The sequence below is a fragment of the Parus major genome, chromosome 1 (assembly GCF_001522545.3).
Source record: "Parus major isolate Abel chromosome 1, Parus_major1.1, whole genome shotgun sequence".
Taxonomy (NCBI): domain Eukaryota; kingdom Metazoa; phylum Chordata; class Aves; order Passeriformes; family Paridae; genus Parus; species Parus major.
In genome coordinates, this window is record NC_031768.1 from 3,309,756 (window position 1) to 3,328,701 (window position 18,946).

The following is an 18,946-nucleotide window of genomic DNA, read 5'->3' on the forward strand; positions in this document are numbered from 1 at the left end:
GACTCATTCAATCCCTTCCTTCTCATTGAATGGACCTTGCAATTATGAGCTTTTAGCACATCTGCCACAACACTGAACTATTCCAACAGCATCCATTCTACTTCTGGTGTAACAGCACTCAATTTATACAAACCAAGCTGCTGTGCTGTCCCCACTGCTGCCTGTGATGCCTTAAGTTGTAGCATTTATATTTTTTTAAATCTTTCAGATTCTGCAAATTACTGCTTTAGTGTTTAACTGTGAACTCAATATAGAATACTAGCTAGCTCTCTTCACGTTTTGGTCAGACTAAACACTTCTGGACCTGGAAACCAGAGTGACACCAGCTGCCTCAGGCCATCAAAAGTATAAACAAAAGTGAACTGGGGGGAGAAGCAAACCAGGGGGATAAGATTTCATTACCTGAAGCTATAGTTGAAAATTAACCTCTGATATGCAAACAGACCACTTACATTGATGCCTTAAGTTTCAGCTTTCATATTTTTTAGATTCTGTACTGCCTTAGCATGTGACTCTGAACTTCATATGAAGTGTTAGCAAGTTCTCCTCACAGTTCAGTCAGACACAACAATCCTTTTCCAGCCCCAGAACCAAGGACACAATTGCAACTTCAGGCCCAAAAAATGTTAACAACAGCAAACTGATGGATGGGACTTCATCACCTGGTGCTGTAATTGGACAATTAACCCAAACATGGAAATGGACCGAAACTTATAGAAGTGTGAAAACTCATGACCAGTTGTCCATCTTGTGTTCCTCTCAGGCAGAGCCACAGCCAGGCTCTTGTACTGCCCAATGGGTATCCTTTGAAGGCCTTTCAATAAATGCCTACTTCATCCTTTGTCTAGCCTCTGTTCCAGGTCAGCCTCTTTGGGCATCAGTTCCTGCCTGAAAAACTCACGACCATCAATCCATCTTGGGTGTAGCCTCTGCCAGGCTCCTGCACAGCCCAAACTGTATCATTTAAAGACCTTTAATAATCCCTACTTTATTCTCTGTCTAACCTCTGTTCTAGGCAGCCTCTCCAGGCATCACCTGCAGGCTGCTGACAGACCTGAGTAAGCTGGGGGGGATCTCTGGCACCACCACCCTGCGCCTCCAGGCCTGCAGGTCCCTCTCGGTGGCCATCTGGCTGCGCGGGGCGTTCTGGTGCATCTGCCGCACGCCCTCCACCTGCCCGCTGCGCCGCAGCCCGATGTTGGGCGGGGACTGGATGTCCAAACTCGGCCTTCTGAAAGCTGAAACACACAAATCAAAAGGGTTTTGCCACACTGCAGAGAACGGGAAGATTGTTGCTTCTTGCTACAAGATTAAAAAAAAAAAAAAAAAAGAATAATGGCTGTGTTTTTATCTCTAAGTACAAGACTTGTAGCCTTCACAGGATTATGAGTCTTGTAGAAAACACAGATTACACAAAGGACTTTAAAAATGATTATTTCTGCTACTGTTCTCACAGAATCAGAATCACAGAGTCATTCAGGCTGAAAAAGACCTCCAAGATCCAGCATTTGACTAATGACCACCTTGTCAAGCAGACCAGAGCACCAAGTGCCACATTCCAGTGGTTTCCCAAACACCCCACGGTGAAAGGAACTGTGGTGTGACAGAAGGGCTCTTCTGAATTATTTTAGACAGTTCTGAGGCCAGTGAGGCCCCAAAAAGCACCCTTCCTAGAGCTAATAATCTTCCTAATAATATATATTAACATATAATTAAATATATAATTATGTAAGAAAAAAATATTTTTTTCACCTATATTATACAATTACATTATTAAAATCACAAAGACACAGCTTAGGAAAGTGTCTTGTTTAAATCAGTAAAGAAGGGACGGGGGAAACAGCTTGAATAATGGCACAATACTTTGCAAAAAGTAAGGAATGCAAAAATAATTTATATTGGGCAAACATTTACAAAAAATTCTATTGTATGTATTTTGCACATTATTAATGACCTTTTTCTTTTAAAGTGAAAGGCTTCATAATTTAATCACGGGAGCAGCGGTGTTTTAATGAATAAAAGTAACCAGGTATGACAATGTTAAAGGAATACGAGTCCCCAGAACTACACTGAAGTTAAAACCTGTTTCAGTATTTCACACAGCACAATTAAAATGAAGACAGAACAATTACTGAATAATTTATGGGCAGTCCTGACCTCTCCTGGGTGTTCCCTCTCCATTTTGGGGGCCACTTGGAGCAGATTCTTGGTCAGCTCCAGTTCTCTGATCCTGTTCCAGCTGTAGCTGTCTGATCATCCCATCCAGAATGCTGGGCTCCAGGCCTGGCTCATCCTGGTCAACCGTCTGCTGGCCTATCACCTGCTCAACAACTTCTCCATCACCTTGCAAGTGTAAAACAGATCAAATGAATGAAGTTATTACAATTATTTATTCCAAGTAAGACATTTATGAATGTACAACTAAACAGTGTGTGAATACCACTGCCCACAGAAAAGAACTACAACATCCATTTCAATAAGTGATTTTTTTCTTTCTTGTTTAAATTCTATTCACTGTAGGACCTCCCAGCATCTTTAGTGAACATAAACACAAAATATCAAGTGAAAAAAAAAAAAAAAGATATTTTGAAATTGCTGATGTCCCCTTAGGAACTAATGCATAAACCACTCCTGAATATAGAGCTTTAGTGATAGTCTTACTTGTTGCTACATATCCAAGCTGAGGAATCAAATGCTCATCTGCACAATTCTCTCTTCCTGGCACCAATCTTTGATATTTTGTTGGATGGGGGTTTCCATCCACATCCACTAAGAAGGGAGGGGGCATGAGGTGAGGGGCCTGCTGAGTCTGCTCATCCAGCACGTAGTTGTTGGAGTCTCGGATCAGCGGCCGATAGTCAGTGTGGAAGAACATCTGATCAGGAATCTAAAAGGGAATTTTATTTTTATGTTAGCAATTTGGAAAAAAAAAAATGCTAAAGAACAAGCACTAAAGTCTCTAAAATCTACTTATAAGAAAGGGCAAGTTCCCAATTAGAAGATTCATGTGTAACTTCAGTTAACCTGGATGGGTGCTGCAGTACTGCAACCTTCAATAGCACTTTTGCAGGCAACAAAATTCTTTCAGAAAACAAAATGCTGAGGTAACTTGATGCAAAAGTACTGTTTTACACTTAAAAATATTTATCTGTCATACTGCATTTTTCCCCTATAATTACCAGAATCACAGAATATTCAGAGTTGGAAGGGACCCACAAGGAACACCAAGTGCAACTCTTAAGTGAGTGGCCCTAAGTTTCCTTGCAAGGAAATCTTTGACTGAAGCTCAACATCAGCTCTCAAAGTTAAGATTTCCTAATCATGATTTCTTTCTTAATCTATATCCACCTGAAGTTTTTTCCTAAAACTGAAAGTCTGCTGAGCCCATGAAGCTAAGGAAAATGGTTACATAACTATTAGATCACAGTCAGAATGTTTGCTTCCAGCAGTGAACAAGTTTCCATTTCAGTTGGGAATGTAGAGCAAGGAAAAAATAATTCTTTAAAATGACACATATGGAATTAGCATTGCAACCTGAAAAAAAATGGAGGGGCAGTGAAGAAAATAATGTGTATTTATCAAAACAAAAAGGAAGCAGACTGATAAATTCAAAACCTGAATTAAAAAAATTCAAGAATTTCAAAAATGTCTTTCATAAATTCAGACACTTATCCTATACAAATTTTTCTAGTATTTCAAAATCCACAGCATTGGATCAATAAATTACTTTTGCTTAATTTAATTAACTACAGTGAATTTGAGCTTGAGTGAGGAAAGACCTAAAGAACTGCAAGATAAACCAGCAGAAATCAGAAGCATTTTTGAGGCTGAACAATTAAGGTGAATTAGCTGTCTCCAAGATGAAAATGTATTCCAAGAACATTCTTCAGAACTACTCCCATGGCAATGTTAAGACATTGGTTTTTTTTCTGCTATTCCAGGATCATATAAGCAAGACAATTTACAGACATCAGGGAATCCATTGTATTTAGATCCTCTAACCACACAAATTATTTTTCACCTATGAACTTTTAAATTAATTAACGTACTAATGTAATTTCAGTTAGAATCTCGATACAGAGATCTGATAAAAAGCTGAACTTACCTTTTCATAAGGCCTGCTACAGCCAAAGCCAAATATCAGCAGATGTCCATGAGAATCTGTGCATGCAAAATGCTGCCCATCTGGTGAAAATTTACAGTCAAAAACAGCTCCATGTCCCTGGCCTTCAATCTGCATTGAAAGAAAAAAATTTCAAGATTATTTGAACATTTTTTCAGAGCAAACCTTAATCATCAAAAATTAATTACTCTATCAAAAGCCATCATGCATTTCCCTAAATACCTCCATTAACACACAATGAATTTTGTTACTTCACTAACCTCTTTTCCCCTTGAATTTAAGTCCTGAACCAATTCTAAAAGATGAACTAGAGGGTATGAAAAGTTACTGTTCAGTGAATAAAATAAAGAAATAAACATGTTTTTCTGAGGCTTTTTAGCTGTCAGCACAGTGCTTGAAATAAACTGGAGCTAATATAGAGTGGTTTTGTTAAGTAAGATTCTAGACAAACCCAGAGAATTTAAGATATTAAAAATGGAAATTCTTTGCTGTTGAATGACCAGGGAAAAAATGATAAAAAATTTATATGAACATTAGATCAGAACCTAAGTCTCAGAGAAAATAACCTATTTTACAATGTTAATGTTGAGCTGTCAAATGGAGCCTTCAAGCACTGTGCCAATGGATAGTAAGATTATAATTTTTAAGACTTTTTTAAGTATCTGTCCACAGGTGTCTTAAAACAATGGCCTAAAATAGAGCCTTTTAGATGGCACCTCACCTCAGCTGAGGAAAACAATTAATGTGAATGAAGTGCACAATGATATTCAGTAACAAAGAGTGGAAAATCTGCAATAATCTGGAAATTCTAAGGTAAAAAATCTCTATAGAAAAAACAAATCAATGAATTTTGCTGTTAAAATTTTTCTGTTTGGTTATTTGGGGTTTTTTTATTTCCCTAAAGGTGCAGGGGTGTGAGTGTTGCTGGCAATTCCTTAGGCTGGTAGTGATCACTCAGCTGTGTGCTGAGAACAAATGGAGTTTAAAGAAGCTCTTACCATGTTAAAATAATGCTTTGTTTTGGTGCCTTTGGTGATGTCCCATATGAAGATGTTGCCATCATGGCCTGCAGACAGCATTATCCTGCAATCAAAGGGATGGGTCTCCAAGACAAACACCTCATCTGCATGGCCCTGCAATTTCAAATTGCACATCACAGGGAAACAAGGAAAATCCACATCAGCAGGATATTCACAACAGAACCCAAAGCCCATGCTGTCCTGTCTGGAAAATTAAACCCCAGGCAGCCACAAAGATTTGAACATTCCAAAGGTAAAAGTTTTCTAGATTCAAGCAAGAGCTGTAGAAACATGAAGTTTTAGCCAAAGGATGGTGAATTATTCAATGGGCAAGTTACTGCACCAGAATTTTATTTATTCCACATTTATTTGTTCTTTTATTTATGGGGAAAGTCCAAAGCAGGAGGAAGCAGCAAATTTTGGTCAAAAGAATTCCAAGGAACACCACACCTGCTGTACCACCTATACAGAGCTTTCAAGACTCATCAGCAATAATTATAAATTCAGCATGCACATGTCACTGCAATTCCAGGAAAACCTTCCAAAAGCAAGGAAAATTCCATACCACCAAGTCATGGAGCAATTGCCCAGTGCTGGAATTCCAAACTTTGAGCAGGTGATTGTTCACAGCCGTAACAACATAGTTGTCATTTTGGTTCCAAGCTATCATGGTAACTTTAGGTTTCATGAATTTATCTTCTTCTGCACAACTGTCACTATTTTAAAAAAGTCAAACAGGTCAGAGATGTATTTTATATTTTAATTAACCAGTTTCTATATCAAAACACAATAACCTGTTCTCCTTTGTTAATAATCAGACAACAGAAAGGAAGCAAAGAATTAAATTTGGGTTGAAATGTTTGTTCACAAAATCCTTCATTTAAAGCAAAACTGGATTTTTAAATTTTTAAGGACTTGATAATCTCTTTCCCATTTGAGATGCAAGGCAAAAAGGCTTTCCTTTTTCATGGAATCTTGGCTCCTCTACAATTAAAGTCCTAACATAAATCCTTTAGAATTTTGGACCTTTTACAGTCAGCTTTTCCAACTAACTGATTCCCAAGCCAATCTCTACATTAGATAAGCATTTTTTAATGAGATCCAACAGAAATACAGTAAAGATAACATTCTGTTTTAACCTTAATCTATTTCCTTATTCTCTCCCCAAAATACAATTACAGGATACCATAACACTGCCCTTCAGCCTTTTTTCAGCCAAGCAAAGGAGTAAGTTTTCCTTGAAACACCTTCACAAGGGATTATCTTCATTCCACTTCAAGCAGATGCCTCTTACAAAGACTCAACTACATAGCCACAGTCAAATCTCAAATATTATTAATAACTCATCCTTTCTTTGTAAAATCTGGGGTTTTCATGGCCTTTTCCATGGTCTTTTTCATCACAGGAAAAGCCTGAAATCGCCCTCCAATCAAGTCGTGTACCCAAGGTTTGTCCTTTCATTTAATTAAAATCTCATTTAATCACCTACAAATTCATTTCTGTTCAGTGTCTGTGGAAGCTTACTGAGCGTCTGTGCTCCTGTAAATCATTCCCCCTTCAGGTTTACCCAACACCACGTGATAATCCTGATTTTTATCATTACTCAGCCTGGGTACCATCAGCATTTCATTAATTCACTTTTTTAAAAGCAGAAAATGGGAAAAGCAAGATCAGTCCTTGAGGAAAGCCACCTATTCCATGTCACAACCTCTCCTGCAAATAGGTCACCACCTACTTTATTTTTACTAATCTAAAAATATTTCTCCCGTGACACACCAGGTGTCAGACTAAAACCCAGATAGAAAAGGTGGATTTTTTTCTGTTCACTTTTTCCCTGAAAAGAGGCAATAAAATTTATTTGGTAGACAGTAAATTTGAGAGCTTTATGAATACTTAGGAATTCATGAAAGCACAGACTCAAGCTCAGCAATTATTACATCATCAGAAGACTCAATTCACCCCTTCCCAAGACCACAGAACTTGACCAGGATGTTGCTTTCACTCTCACATTTGAGTAATTGAGTTTTTCAATCTTTCTGAATTCACACAAAAAAGGAACCAAGAAATGAACACTTCACCTACCCCAGCAGTCGATCAGACATATCCAGCAAAATGCTCCTCCACTCTGCTTGCTCAAAACGCCAGATCCGAGCTGTTCCATCTCTGCTGCCACTTATGAACCTGAACAAGTATTAAAAATTAATTCATTTGTCTTCCAAAAAACTTGCTTTAAAGTATGTTTAGAGTTACACATGACCACAGCATAAATTTTGCAGTGGAAGATTAATAGAAATGAAATCTTCAATTTGTGTTCAAGAGAATTCTTTCCATTAATTTTCTTTCCAGAAAACCAGGAAAGAGTTTTTCTCAACTGGAAAACTGAATAAAGCTGTCAAAACATGAGAAGTTCCAAAGTTTAACTCAATTCACAAACTCATTCTCAACTCCTCCTCAGTACAGGATTTTAATGTATTTTAAGTAATTGCAGAGTTTCAGATACTGAAGTAGAGGTAAGAAAAAATCAGAATAAAAGGTTATAATTGATTTTTTCTATTTCCCATGCAATATTCAGTGAAACTGAAAGGAAAAGAGGCTGAAAAGGAGATTTATGAGGCCACAAACTGTGTGCATTAAAAAGTGGTAAAATTATTCCAGGTAAATAAAACCCCAGCCAGGCTAAAAATATCACCTAACACAGATCAACACAAAGCTGGAATAGCTGAAGCTTAATTATGCTCTTGCATCAGTCCAAAACTTCCCTTCTAAATAAGTAGATTTTTCTTACTGGGAACATCCAGTAATAGAATCTTAATTCCAAAATTATGTATTTTTTGTCTGTATTTCACCATCTTTCAACATACCTGTCCCCTCCATTAGAAAACTGAATGCTGTCAACTTTGTCCTGTAACAAAAAGCAGTTTGTTAGAATTTTTTTTTAATACAGGAAATACATTTTTTGACAATTCTGAGTTTAGTAAAATAATGAAATAATGAAAAAATAAAATATTGTGTAATTTCTACGAGTTTTAACTGCAAGGCAAACCAAGTCCAAACACTTCCCAGAATTCACTAACCATTAATGTATTTAAAATGCATCTTTAAAAAACTGCCTGGATTGAACATGAAGGATTAACAGATTAAACAACCTGGCTGACAACTGAATCATATTTAAATACATTTCTAATACTCTAAGTCAACTACAAAGGTGAGGAATCTGTTGTTCCTTCTCCTACTTACACTCTCCCTAAAAAAATAAACAATTATTCCTTTTTATCACAATAAAAACTGCAGGAAAATTGGATACCACACTTTATCTTAGAGAGGAAAGGTCTCATCTACATAAAAAATAAGTCCTGATCAAGCCTTATCAATGCAACAAAAATAAAGTCAGATTTTGTAGTAGAGGAAACATTAATGCAAACAAAGTTAATTAAGAGCATTGCTAAAAAACCACTCAAAAATCACCTCGTGACTTCAATGCTGCTTCAAGTAACTAATTAACTAATTACTTACAGCATGACTTTCCAATTCAGCTATTTTCTCAGGTGTTTCAGAGCCAAAAAAATACATCCTGATGACATGGTCAGTGCTGCCAGTTGCTAAAAACATACCACCTGTAAAAAGCAAGCAATAATTAACCTGCTGTGGAAGAAATTAAAACAGGTCACCACCATTTCTGAGAGTCCTGGTTTAAATAAAAAAAACCCAACTACTATTTGAAGAATGGCACGTTTTTTATGCTCTTCCACTGACACACATATGTAGAAGGAAATCCCTTTCTTGCCCCAGAAAGTGTTCTAAACCATAGTAAAAATAAATTAGTGTTATAAAGATCTTAAAATACATCATTAGGGCAATAGTGGAACTTTTAACATTAAATTGCACAGAGAAGCTTTCAATGGTGCGGAATATGGCTATGGATAATCAGAATTATGTAGATGACTCTCATTGTAGTCTGTGCCTCATTTGTGCAAGTGAACTGCATCAAAATTAGGCTGAAATGTGAGTAAACCAGTCAAGTGAAGTGCACCAGTGTAAGCACACCAGTATTCAGCTGTGCTGGCAGAAACTTCAAGATCTGCCTTTAAATGCTGTCAGAAAACAAAACAAACAAACAAGAAAAATGTCAAAAAACCCCTCCCAACACAAGCCAGAGCATTATCCTGACAATATTAACGAGCTACACTTTGATTTCCTTTTTATTTCTGGAATTCAGATGAACTGATAGAAAGGAAACTAAAAGCCAGGAAGGAAGCACACTAAAGATACATTTCTGGACATTCCAGTGAAGATGGAGAGAGGCAAACAGACATTGGGTGACTTTTACTTCTGTGAAACCACCAACCCCTTCAACAGTCTTTCACTGTTAGCTAAGGGAAGTCCCATGATTTAATGATGTCACAGCTAACAGTGCACATCTGTGCAATTACTGACTCACAACTGCAGGTTTTGTCCATTTTAAAGCTGTCACAATCAAGAATAACATGAGAGGAAAGAAGAAATCACAAGCTGAACTCCATCTGACTTACCCACACTGAATGAAGAGCAAAGCATCTGAACCCCTGGTCTGGGTTTTTCTGTGAACTTCACTGGTTTGGTGCTTAAAAAGAAAAGATGTTTGAAATAGGCCACACCACCCCAAACTCAGCTTTTAGCAACATTTCAAAACATAAAGAGATGTTTCTTCAAACATGGATCATTTTATACCAATTACTGAGCATTCTAGAGCTCTTTCTGGTAATAATTAATTTTTCTGGGTACCAAAAAAGAGTAATTATATATTGAACATTTCAAACTATCCTGAACATGCAAGTTCTGTTAGAAACATCCTAAAACTACGGGACTGCTGGAAAACCAACACGACCACCAAGTCTTATTATCCTTTTCAGCATACTTATATTTCCAGCCATTCCTGTTGTCCTACATTTGTACTTTTAGTGAAGAAAGATATTAATATATTTCCCAATTAATCTCTGAAGTCGATGGAATAACATTAATTTGTAAAGGATATAGTTGGTGATGGTGCTTTAAAATAACTATGGAAAACTATGATTGGCACAGCATTTTTATAACCAAAAAAACCCAGTGGAGTGAAAAAGCACTTGGCTAATTTTACTCAAGCCTAGGATGGCATAAAGGTTCATCAGGAAACCATTCACATACTTGAATTTCATGGAATCTGTATCCCACTGCCAAAAGCAAACAGTTCCATCTGCCCCAGTTGAGACCATGTATCGCAGGGAGCCTTTAACCATGGGACTGAACTACAGAGAGGAAAGCAAAATCACACACAGAAACAGATTTAATGTTTTAAATTATGTTTAAATTAAAATGATTTAATGTTCATGAACTTCTCAAAAAGTCAATGTAAAAGATTGATTTATTTTGGGTTTTTCACCTCATATTGCTAGAGCAGTTGTTGGTAACTCATTTTTAGTGTTTACAAAGTAATGCCTCCCTACTTTAGGATAAGTTTGTAGTCTGTGTTTCAACTACTGCATTAAAAAACCCCAATTCCTTCAGTGGTTTGGGTTTGATGTTTTCACTGACCACAATTATTCATTGAAAATCCTGGCAATGAATGAAATAATGAGCACAGCAGACTGAAAAAAGAGAAGTTTGAATAGATAGGTGTAGTTTAAAAACAATTAAGCAGAGCATAAGACACGAGATACTTTGAATGTGTAACAGCATCATATGTAATTTTATAGGAATTTAATGGGAATTCCTCAGAAATAGTTCTTTAAGACATGGATTTATTGCTATGCACAGAGCTACCCTTCAGAAATCTTCAGACACAACTTGTTTAAATTGTTCTTCAATTACTAATATTGAAAAGCCATATAAATTGTACATGTTGCAATTATGGTACTATAAAGAAAGCTTAAGTTAAAAAATTCACACACTACAATAAAAGAAGCACCACAAGTATTCAGGCATTAAAAACCAACTGAACTAAAAAAAGCAATAAATGCCACAGAAAGTGCAGGTATGAAGATTACTATCTGAGGCAGCATTTTTGAGAAAAATGCAAAATTATTTGTTTGTACTGAACTCCACAAGCCACTCTTCCCCCCTCAACACAAGCTGTTGGTCTCACTGGAAAACTCTCCAAACCTGGATAATGAGCTACTAATTTCTGTGTTAATTAAGGCCATTAAAGACCAAAACCAGACTGAATCCAAAGGACCATCAAGTGCACATCATGTATCAAACCATCTTGAAATTTAAATACACACGTTACACCTTTGTCCTTCTGAAAGAACTTCTATTTTTGAGATTAAAACAAATACCCACATCCCAAAAGTTGTAGGAATAATATACTGGATCAGAACATATTCACACAAAATAGCAAATCATGTCTCCAGTAAGAGACAACAGGAGGACATGATATTTCCCAGAATTCCCTTTTGTTCCAACAAGTCAAGTATTATAGGTAGTAATCTTTAAGTGAAAAAGAATTCCTGTCATTATCTTCAGTTAAATACTTAAGAATTCCACAAAGATGAGGACTTTACTTGTTTTGAAGCAGGTTTATCCTGTGATTTGACTTAGTTTTGACATGAATATTTACACATTCAGATTTCACTCCACCCATAGGCAGGCACAGAGAAATAATTTCAGTTTTTAATATGCAGAAACACTTCAACATAGCCCCATACCTGCAATGAGGTAATGGACCCTGTGTGCCCATGGAGGACAGCAACTGGTGCACAAGTCCTCAGACACCACACTCGGATCATCTTGTCACAGCTCCCAGCTGCAATCATGGTGTTCTCATAGTTCACAGCCATGTCAGAAATCTCAGCTGAATGTCCTCGTAAGGTGGCAAATAATCTGCCATTGTGAGTGGACCAGATCTTCACCAGACAGTCATCTGAGCCCTAGAGAGAAATATTCATTAAGGACAACTTCTGACATGCTTCTGACCTTTAATTACAGCAAATTGTTCCACTTAAGCACAGCGAGGGAGCTACATTTTACCAGCATTGATATTTATCTCCAGAAGTTTTAGCAAAACACCCACGTCCAAGCTCTTTTCCTTGTCTCACCTAAAACTATATTCAGAGTTGGATGTAGTTCATCAACTTACAGTAAATATTCTGTGTCCTGTCCTGTCAAATGCCACACAGTATACAGAAGAGAGATGGCCAAGGATCCTCCTGTGCATCTTGACATGCTGGTACATACTTCCTGGGAAGGAAGTGCTGAACTTGGCATATCCAGTTAATTGCTTTGCTCGATGCACCTCCACTAGAACACAGAGGAATCACATCATGTTTCTAAAATCTGGGTTTATTCAACTGACATTAATATTAAAACGCTACTAGAAATAAATTTCAGATTTCATAAAGTCAGGTTTTGTGCTATCTGTAATTTTTCCTGTGTGTAAAACCAGTATTTTAGATGTGCCCAGCAGCAGTGGGGAGAGGTGAGAGGAACTTACCAAGATTTGGTGGGGTGCCATAGTTCACAGGCATTTCAGGGGGTCTGCCTCGATGAAGAGCAGCAAATGCAGAGCCCTTCCAAACAGTGTTCCTGCAATCTGCAAAAACAGTTGGAGTTCATCATAAGTATTTGTTAAAAATACCAAAAGAGCTGCAGTTCCAAAACACAGCAAAAAGCCCATTACACTGGTCTCAAACACAGGACTGAACCCATCAAAAAAAAAAAGGCACCAACTGCCCCAAAACTTCTCACTAACAGTGAAGAGTTAAAGAGAAAATCCATTTAATAGTAACAGGGAGAAAACAATCAACACAACCAACCACCAAACTTTGAAATTACTCCTAAATGATGGTACCCCTGGAGTTCACATGACACAAAACTAAAATTTAAACTGATTTTTAACATTTTCCTGAATATTTATACAGGAATGTAATGAGTAATTATTAATATCAAGTTATTTAATGAGATGATCTCAAGAACTTTTCAGTAGCTAAAGGAGATTTACAGGAAAGCTAGAGAGGAATTTTTCACAAAGGCTTGGAATAGAAGGACAAGGGGGAATTGCCTCAAGTTGAAGAATAGGTTTATATGGGACGTTAGGAAAAAATCTTTACTGTGAGGGTGGGCACACCCTGGCACAGGGTGCCCAGAGCAGCTGGGGCTGCCCCTGGATCCCTGGCAGTGCCCAAGGCCAGGCTGGACATTGGGAGCTCCTGGGACAGTGGGAGGTGTCCCTACCATGGCAGGGGTGGGAATGGGATGAGCTTCAAGGTTCCTTCCAACCCAAACCATCCTGGGATTCCAAGAGGTCACTTCCAAAGTGTCAGTTCTGACTTTCTTACACCATTCCCCAAATCCAAACTCTGTACACGTGACAATGGATCACACCCATTCCAAACAAAGAACAGATCCTACCTTTTGCTGTCCGTAGCAAGGACTGTCTCCCTGCTCCAAGCAAGGAATTCACTCTGGAAATGCTGGGTGGGATCTCCTTATCCAGGATAGGGCCAATACGTTTGCATATTTGTAATAAATGATCTGGAGCCACATGTTTGTTGGACAGCACCTGACAGAAATTCAAGGTTTAAGGATAAGGATAGTACACCCAGAACAGATGAATCTAAAAGCATCAATATGCAACACAGGTATATATATATTTTTTAAAGTTCAACTTACAGAGAAAAATCAATTCTGTTAAGTTCTGATCTAGTAAATTCAGTGGGTACACTGCAAGCTAGGGACAGCTGTAGTAAAAATAACTGGAGTAAAGTTGCTCACTGCATATCAGTACTTTATTACTGGAAATTTGCAGGAATCGCCCCTGTGGCACCCACTTGTGAGGCACCCTACACTGTCTTTGCCCAATTCACCCTATTACTTATATTAAAAAATAAGAAATAAAATTCATCCTAACTCAAGATCACAGAGAATGTGGTTGCAATCAAGCACAAGAATTTATGCAGCTACTACTGGGACTTGTTCAGTGAACTACAAACCAGCAGGTTTGAGTACAATCTCTCTGGAAACACTTTCCTTGAAGAACCAGTACTACATAGCCTAAGTCTGCCCTACTTCCTTAAACCAAAGGATCAAACCAGTCATCCCTACGTTCAGGAATGATCCCACACTATCTGCATCAAGCAACCTAAAAAAAAAATACACCCCCACACACACACTCAGATGTCTCAGACAAGAACAGATGCGTGCGGGTTTTGATTATTTTTTCCCTCCTTTCTTTCTGGGAGTTCAATCTAAAAAATTCTTGTTCTTATAAAGACAACCACAATAATGCAGAAGTTAAAAGCACAAAATAAGAGTTTAAAAAGCCTTGAAGAGAGCAAACCATCAGAATCATAAATTGAAGCTGTTGGGGAGGTCTGAAGCAGCTGGGATCAACAGCCCCACACTTCATCCAGTGTGGATGGGACCTGGCCATGAAGAAACCAGTCTGCCCCAGCAGCCCCAGTGCTCCTGCAGCAGCCAGACAATTCCCAGCCAATCCATATCCAGGAGAGGCTCAGGGCCACACCAGCTCAGGTATGTGGCCTCTTGCCCAGGTAGCTGAGAACACAGGCAGAACAAGCTCGTGCTGCTGATGCTGTTCCCTTGGCTGAATGACTGAGCTTGGATGAGCAAAGTGTCCTAATAGGGCTGATCTGCTCATCACAACAGGGGGAATAAAAATACCACATGCTGCCAAAAAGATGCCCAAATGCACACTGAGCATTCAGAAGGTACAATTTAAGTCACAGCCCTGTACTTGTTTTTAATAATAAAATCCAGGTATAAACCTTTTGGGGTACAGGCTGTATTCCTGGTAAGGTGGGAGGTGATAACATCAGTAAAATAGTTCCCATTACCCCACAGGCAAATCTATCCAAGCAAATCAGCCCATCAGACGGTTAAGGTTGATTATAAGAAACATATCTGGTAGCCCAAAGATTACAAAATGCAGTTTGACATAATTTCTTTATCAATTTTGACTCCTGAATTGGTACAGAGCAGTACCAGCCACAACATTCAGGACAGAAAGGTCAGCGTGCTTTCTGCCAAACACTAAAACCCTTTTTGTTTGCATGCCATCAGCAATACGTATATTTTCTAAATGAAACCCTTGCATACAAAACCTTGCAACTCCTTTCTTTTTAAAGTACTTTTGCTGAGATTTTGGAAGGAACGGTTATTTTAAAGATTTGCAATTCCATGCTGAGCAAAGTGGAATAGAAATAATTACACCACATGACTGCATTTATCTGTGGTCTCTGCAAATTCAGAGACCAGTGGGACTAGAGGTTCCCAGAGCCCCTCAAAAACCAGAAACTAAAACCCTGAGAACATTAATTTAGATATTTAGAAACAGTGCTGCCCTGTGTAGAGATTTCCTTTAAACTATGCAGGAAAATAGAGGAAGAAGCAGCACGTGTTAAAGAAGTAGTTTGACAATTGTATATGCAGAAGAATCATAGTTAAAAAGCAGCCCTGAAATCAGAAAAATACACACATGGGATCTCCCAACACCCTGCTTTCTGTCAGAACAAATGGGGTAAGAAACCAACAATGAAGCAACAAGAAAAACTCCCAACAATTCTTTTTTAAGCTTAATCCTACTTTCATCTTGCCTAAATTCAAGTCAGATCTTGAAAATATTGCTGTTTAGCAAGGCCAGGCTTCTTAGTGACTTAAAAAAACTGATCTAAAAAACCTTCCTTGCTCAACTGACCACAACGTCGAGTAGAGGAAACGGATTCAAACTTAGCATTTCAAGCAATACTAAAATAATTAAGAAAATGTTTCAAAAAGCATTTAATTCCTTCTCTATGCAAATACCATCCTGAGATCTTTAAGTGCTTCACAAGTTCACTGCAACTATCAGTCAAGTAACCTGCAATGCCTGATCCTTAGGTGGGAAAAAGCAAGGATAGTGTTTCTTCTTTAAAAGAAGCTCTATCAAACACAATAAAGCAGGACAAAAACAACACTGGGCAGGGCAGGCACCACCAGGCCATCACTCCCCGACATTCAAACTCTTTGCCATTTAAGAAGCAGCAAAATTAAGCCCCAAAACAAAGCTCTGCCTTCTGTAAAAACAATTCAGAACACACCACACACCACAGCCGTGGCAGGGCAGAAAGTACATTCTCTGGAGTGATCACCCCCATCCTTCCAGCACGTTAGAAACAAAGCCATGACCAGCGAGGAGCTGGCGATATGAGCACATTCACAGGCACCACAACTGCCAACCCTCGGTTTCTGAACAGCGATTTCATTTCCTAATCTGTTGGAGGGGGCTGAAAGAAACCAACCAGAAAATAAATACCGACAAATCACAACATGCCTCACAACCTGGGCCCTGAAACTCCGAAATGAAACCTCGCTGTAGATTGGTTCCTGCCTGCATGTAGGCAGTGGCATGTACCCACTGCACAACGCCAAGCTCCACCTCTGCTATGTAAACAATATCCTCAATTTAAACCACCGATTGTGTTTTTGTTAGTCTGATGTAAAAAAATTAAAGGTCCTTTCTAAAGTAACTCCAGTGTTCCGAGCCAGAACGGTAATCGAAGGTGAAGATCTGGGCCTACTCTTAAAGGGAGAGGGTCTAACATCACTATTATCACCGTAAATAGAAGGGGTTTTTAAAACAGAAAAGTCTCACCAATTCTTCATAACTTCTATAATGCTCATTTCCTTGCCAATCCAATCTTTTAGGAAGCAACTACATAAAGGAAAAACAAAAAAAAACGTGAGCGGTTAAAGGGGGAAGGAGGAATTACAGACCACATCCAAAACAATGTGTTGAGAGGGGAAAAGTTGAGACAGCGGCAGAAACTTGAATGACTTGCAAAGGAAACTTTTGACTACAGCAAGATTTCATCAGAGCCCACACAGACCTGGTGCTGCTCCAGCTCCTGTACCAGCACCTGCAGAGGGAAGGGGAAAAACACAGAGTCAGGGACAAACCACGATTTGGCTCCTCCAGAGCGGGGGGCGCGGCTGCTCCCACCTCCCCCCGCACCTCTGCGGGCAGCGCGGGGTCCCCGCGCCCCGGTGAGCCCCGGACTCACCTTCAGCGCTCTCCTACAGGGCCCGGTGCTCAGGAACCGGGCGATGAGGAAGTAAAGCTCTGTAAGAGACACGGCAAGAGACACGGGGGATGAGCCGGGGGGCGGCCGTGACCCATCCTGAGGGGGGGGCAGGAAGATGGCGGCACCAGCGGCACCTCCTCACGCCGGCCCGCGGTATTACCTGATTCAATGAGCGGCAGCGACGCGCCGGAGCTGGAAGAGGCCGCAGGCTCGGCCATGGCGGGCTGAGGGCGGCGGGCCCGGCTCGGCACGGCGCTGTCAGCGCCTCCCCTCCCTCCCTCCCCTCACGGCCGCCCCCCCGCTCCCCTCAGCGCTCCCTCCCTCCCTCTCCCCCCTCAGCGCAGCCTCGGCGGCGCCGCCGCCATCGCCGCCGCACTACCCGCCACGGCGCCGCCGCAAACCCTTCCGCCGGGAGCGCCCGCGGGGGGGGGGCGGCGGAAAATAGTTCCCGCTGTACCGGGCGCTCCGGGCGCGCCGGGAGAGCAGCGGTGAAGGCGTGTGGCCGCGGGGAATACACGCGCAGGGTGGAGGGGTGGAAGGTGGGGGGATAGCGGGGAAGGCGCCCGGCGAGGAGAAGAAGAGACGGAGGCGCGGAAGGATCGCGCGAGGAAGACGGCGGTGACGGGCTGCGGGGGCGGGGCTGAGCGTGGCGAGGCGGCGGCGCTGAGGGCGGCGGGGGAGAGCTGGCGGCCGCTGAGCTGCTCCGATCGCCCCCGGGAGCAGCGGTGCTGCCGCCGCTGCCTCGGCCTTCTTAGCCCGGGACAGGCCTCCGGGGGACACGCGGCGAGGCACCGAGAACCGGTTCCAGGGGGCGTTGCGGTGACGGAGCGGACGCCGTGTGCCGCCAGGCCAAGGCCTGTGCTTCGAGTGCCGTGTCCGGTTCTGGGCCCCTCGCTGCGAGGATCTCGAGGGGTTGCAGCTTATCCCGAAAAGGGAACGGAGCTGGGGAAGGGGCTCAGCCTGGAGAAATGGAGGCTCAGGAGAGCCCTTCTCGCTCTGCACAGGAGAGGACGGCCGGGGGTTCAGGCTGTGCCCCCAGGGAAGAGGGACAAGAAGAAGGGGACGGCCTCAGGATGGTCCAGGGGAGGCTCAGGGTGGACATCGGGAGAATTTTTTTTTCGCTAAAAGGGTGATTAAACATTGAAATGCTGCCCAGGGAGGTGTTGAAGTCCCCATGCCTGGAGGAATTAAAGGAAGGCTGGAAATGCGCCGGTCGCAGATCAGTCAAAGGTTGGACTCGATGATGTCAGAGGTGTTTCCCAAGCTAAAGGATTTTGTGATAATGTGATTCAAAGTGCATTGCCCCACGTGCTGCCCGGCGTGTCCCGTGCCAGCAGAGGTGTGGGAGCATCAACGCTGTGTTGGAGCTCAGGGATGGCCCAGGCTCCTGCTGTGATAGCAGAGCTCCATGGGGGATGATGGGGGGCGGCTCGGCTGTCCCAAACACCAGCTTGGGGAGGGGCATTTCCCACACCACTCCAGCAGCACTGCTTCTCTGGTATCACTGGAAAAAAAAAAGCAGCTCTCCCTCCATGCCTGTGACACCTCGAGCCTGACTCCTGGAGACAAGATTTTGAGAGCCAGTTGACCTGTTGGAGAGAGCCCAGAGGAGGCTCCAGGATGAGCAGAGGGATGGAGCAGCTCTGCTGGCAGGAAAGGCTGGCCCAGCTGCCATTGTTCAGCCTGGCCAGGAGAAGCTTTGGGCTGAGCTCAGGGTGGCCTTGCAGGGCCTGAAGGAGCCCCAGGAAAGCTGGAGAGAGACAATTGCC

At 41.2% G+C, this 18,946-nt stretch overlaps 1 protein-coding gene across 2 annotated transcripts in view; it reads right to left on the bottom strand.

Annotated features, from left to right (window-relative positions):
- Nucleotides 1-17,440, bottom strand: part of BRWD1 (bromodomain and WD repeat domain containing 1) — a 43,456-nt gene extending 26,016 nt beyond the window's left edge. For both annotated transcript variants that reach the window (XM_015634655.2, XM_015634644.2), the window contains exons 1-19: nucleotides 17,338-17,440; nucleotides 17,157-17,215; nucleotides 16,983-17,012; nucleotides 16,748-16,807; nucleotides 13,507-13,657; nucleotides 12,590-12,688; nucleotides 12,236-12,396; nucleotides 11,805-12,026; nucleotides 10,306-10,406; nucleotides 9,672-9,742; nucleotides 8,656-8,756; nucleotides 8,004-8,044; nucleotides 7,225-7,323; nucleotides 5,708-5,858; nucleotides 5,122-5,256; nucleotides 4,106-4,234; nucleotides 2,662-2,887; nucleotides 2,158-2,343; nucleotides 1,055-1,238 (exon numbers count right to left, since the gene is read on the bottom strand). In XM_015634655.2, coding sequence (XP_015490141.1) covers nucleotides 1,055-1,238; nucleotides 2,158-2,343; nucleotides 2,662-2,887; nucleotides 4,106-4,234; nucleotides 5,122-5,256; nucleotides 5,708-5,858; nucleotides 7,225-7,323; nucleotides 8,004-8,044; nucleotides 8,656-8,756; nucleotides 9,672-9,742; nucleotides 10,306-10,406; nucleotides 11,805-12,026; nucleotides 12,236-12,396; nucleotides 12,590-12,688; nucleotides 13,507-13,657; nucleotides 16,748-16,807; nucleotides 16,983-17,012; nucleotides 17,157-17,215; nucleotides 17,338-17,395 — 2,264 coding nt within the window. In that variant the 5' untranslated portion in view covers nucleotides 17,396-17,440. The remainder of the gene's footprint in view (nucleotides 1-1,054; nucleotides 1,239-2,157; nucleotides 2,344-2,661; nucleotides 2,888-4,105; nucleotides 4,235-5,121; nucleotides 5,257-5,707; nucleotides 5,859-7,224; nucleotides 7,324-8,003; nucleotides 8,045-8,655; nucleotides 8,757-9,671; nucleotides 9,743-10,305; nucleotides 10,407-11,804; nucleotides 12,027-12,235; nucleotides 12,397-12,589; nucleotides 12,689-13,506; nucleotides 13,658-16,747; nucleotides 16,808-16,982; nucleotides 17,013-17,156; nucleotides 17,216-17,337) is intronic.
- Between the last annotated feature and the right edge of the window lie 1,506 nt (nucleotides 17,441-18,946).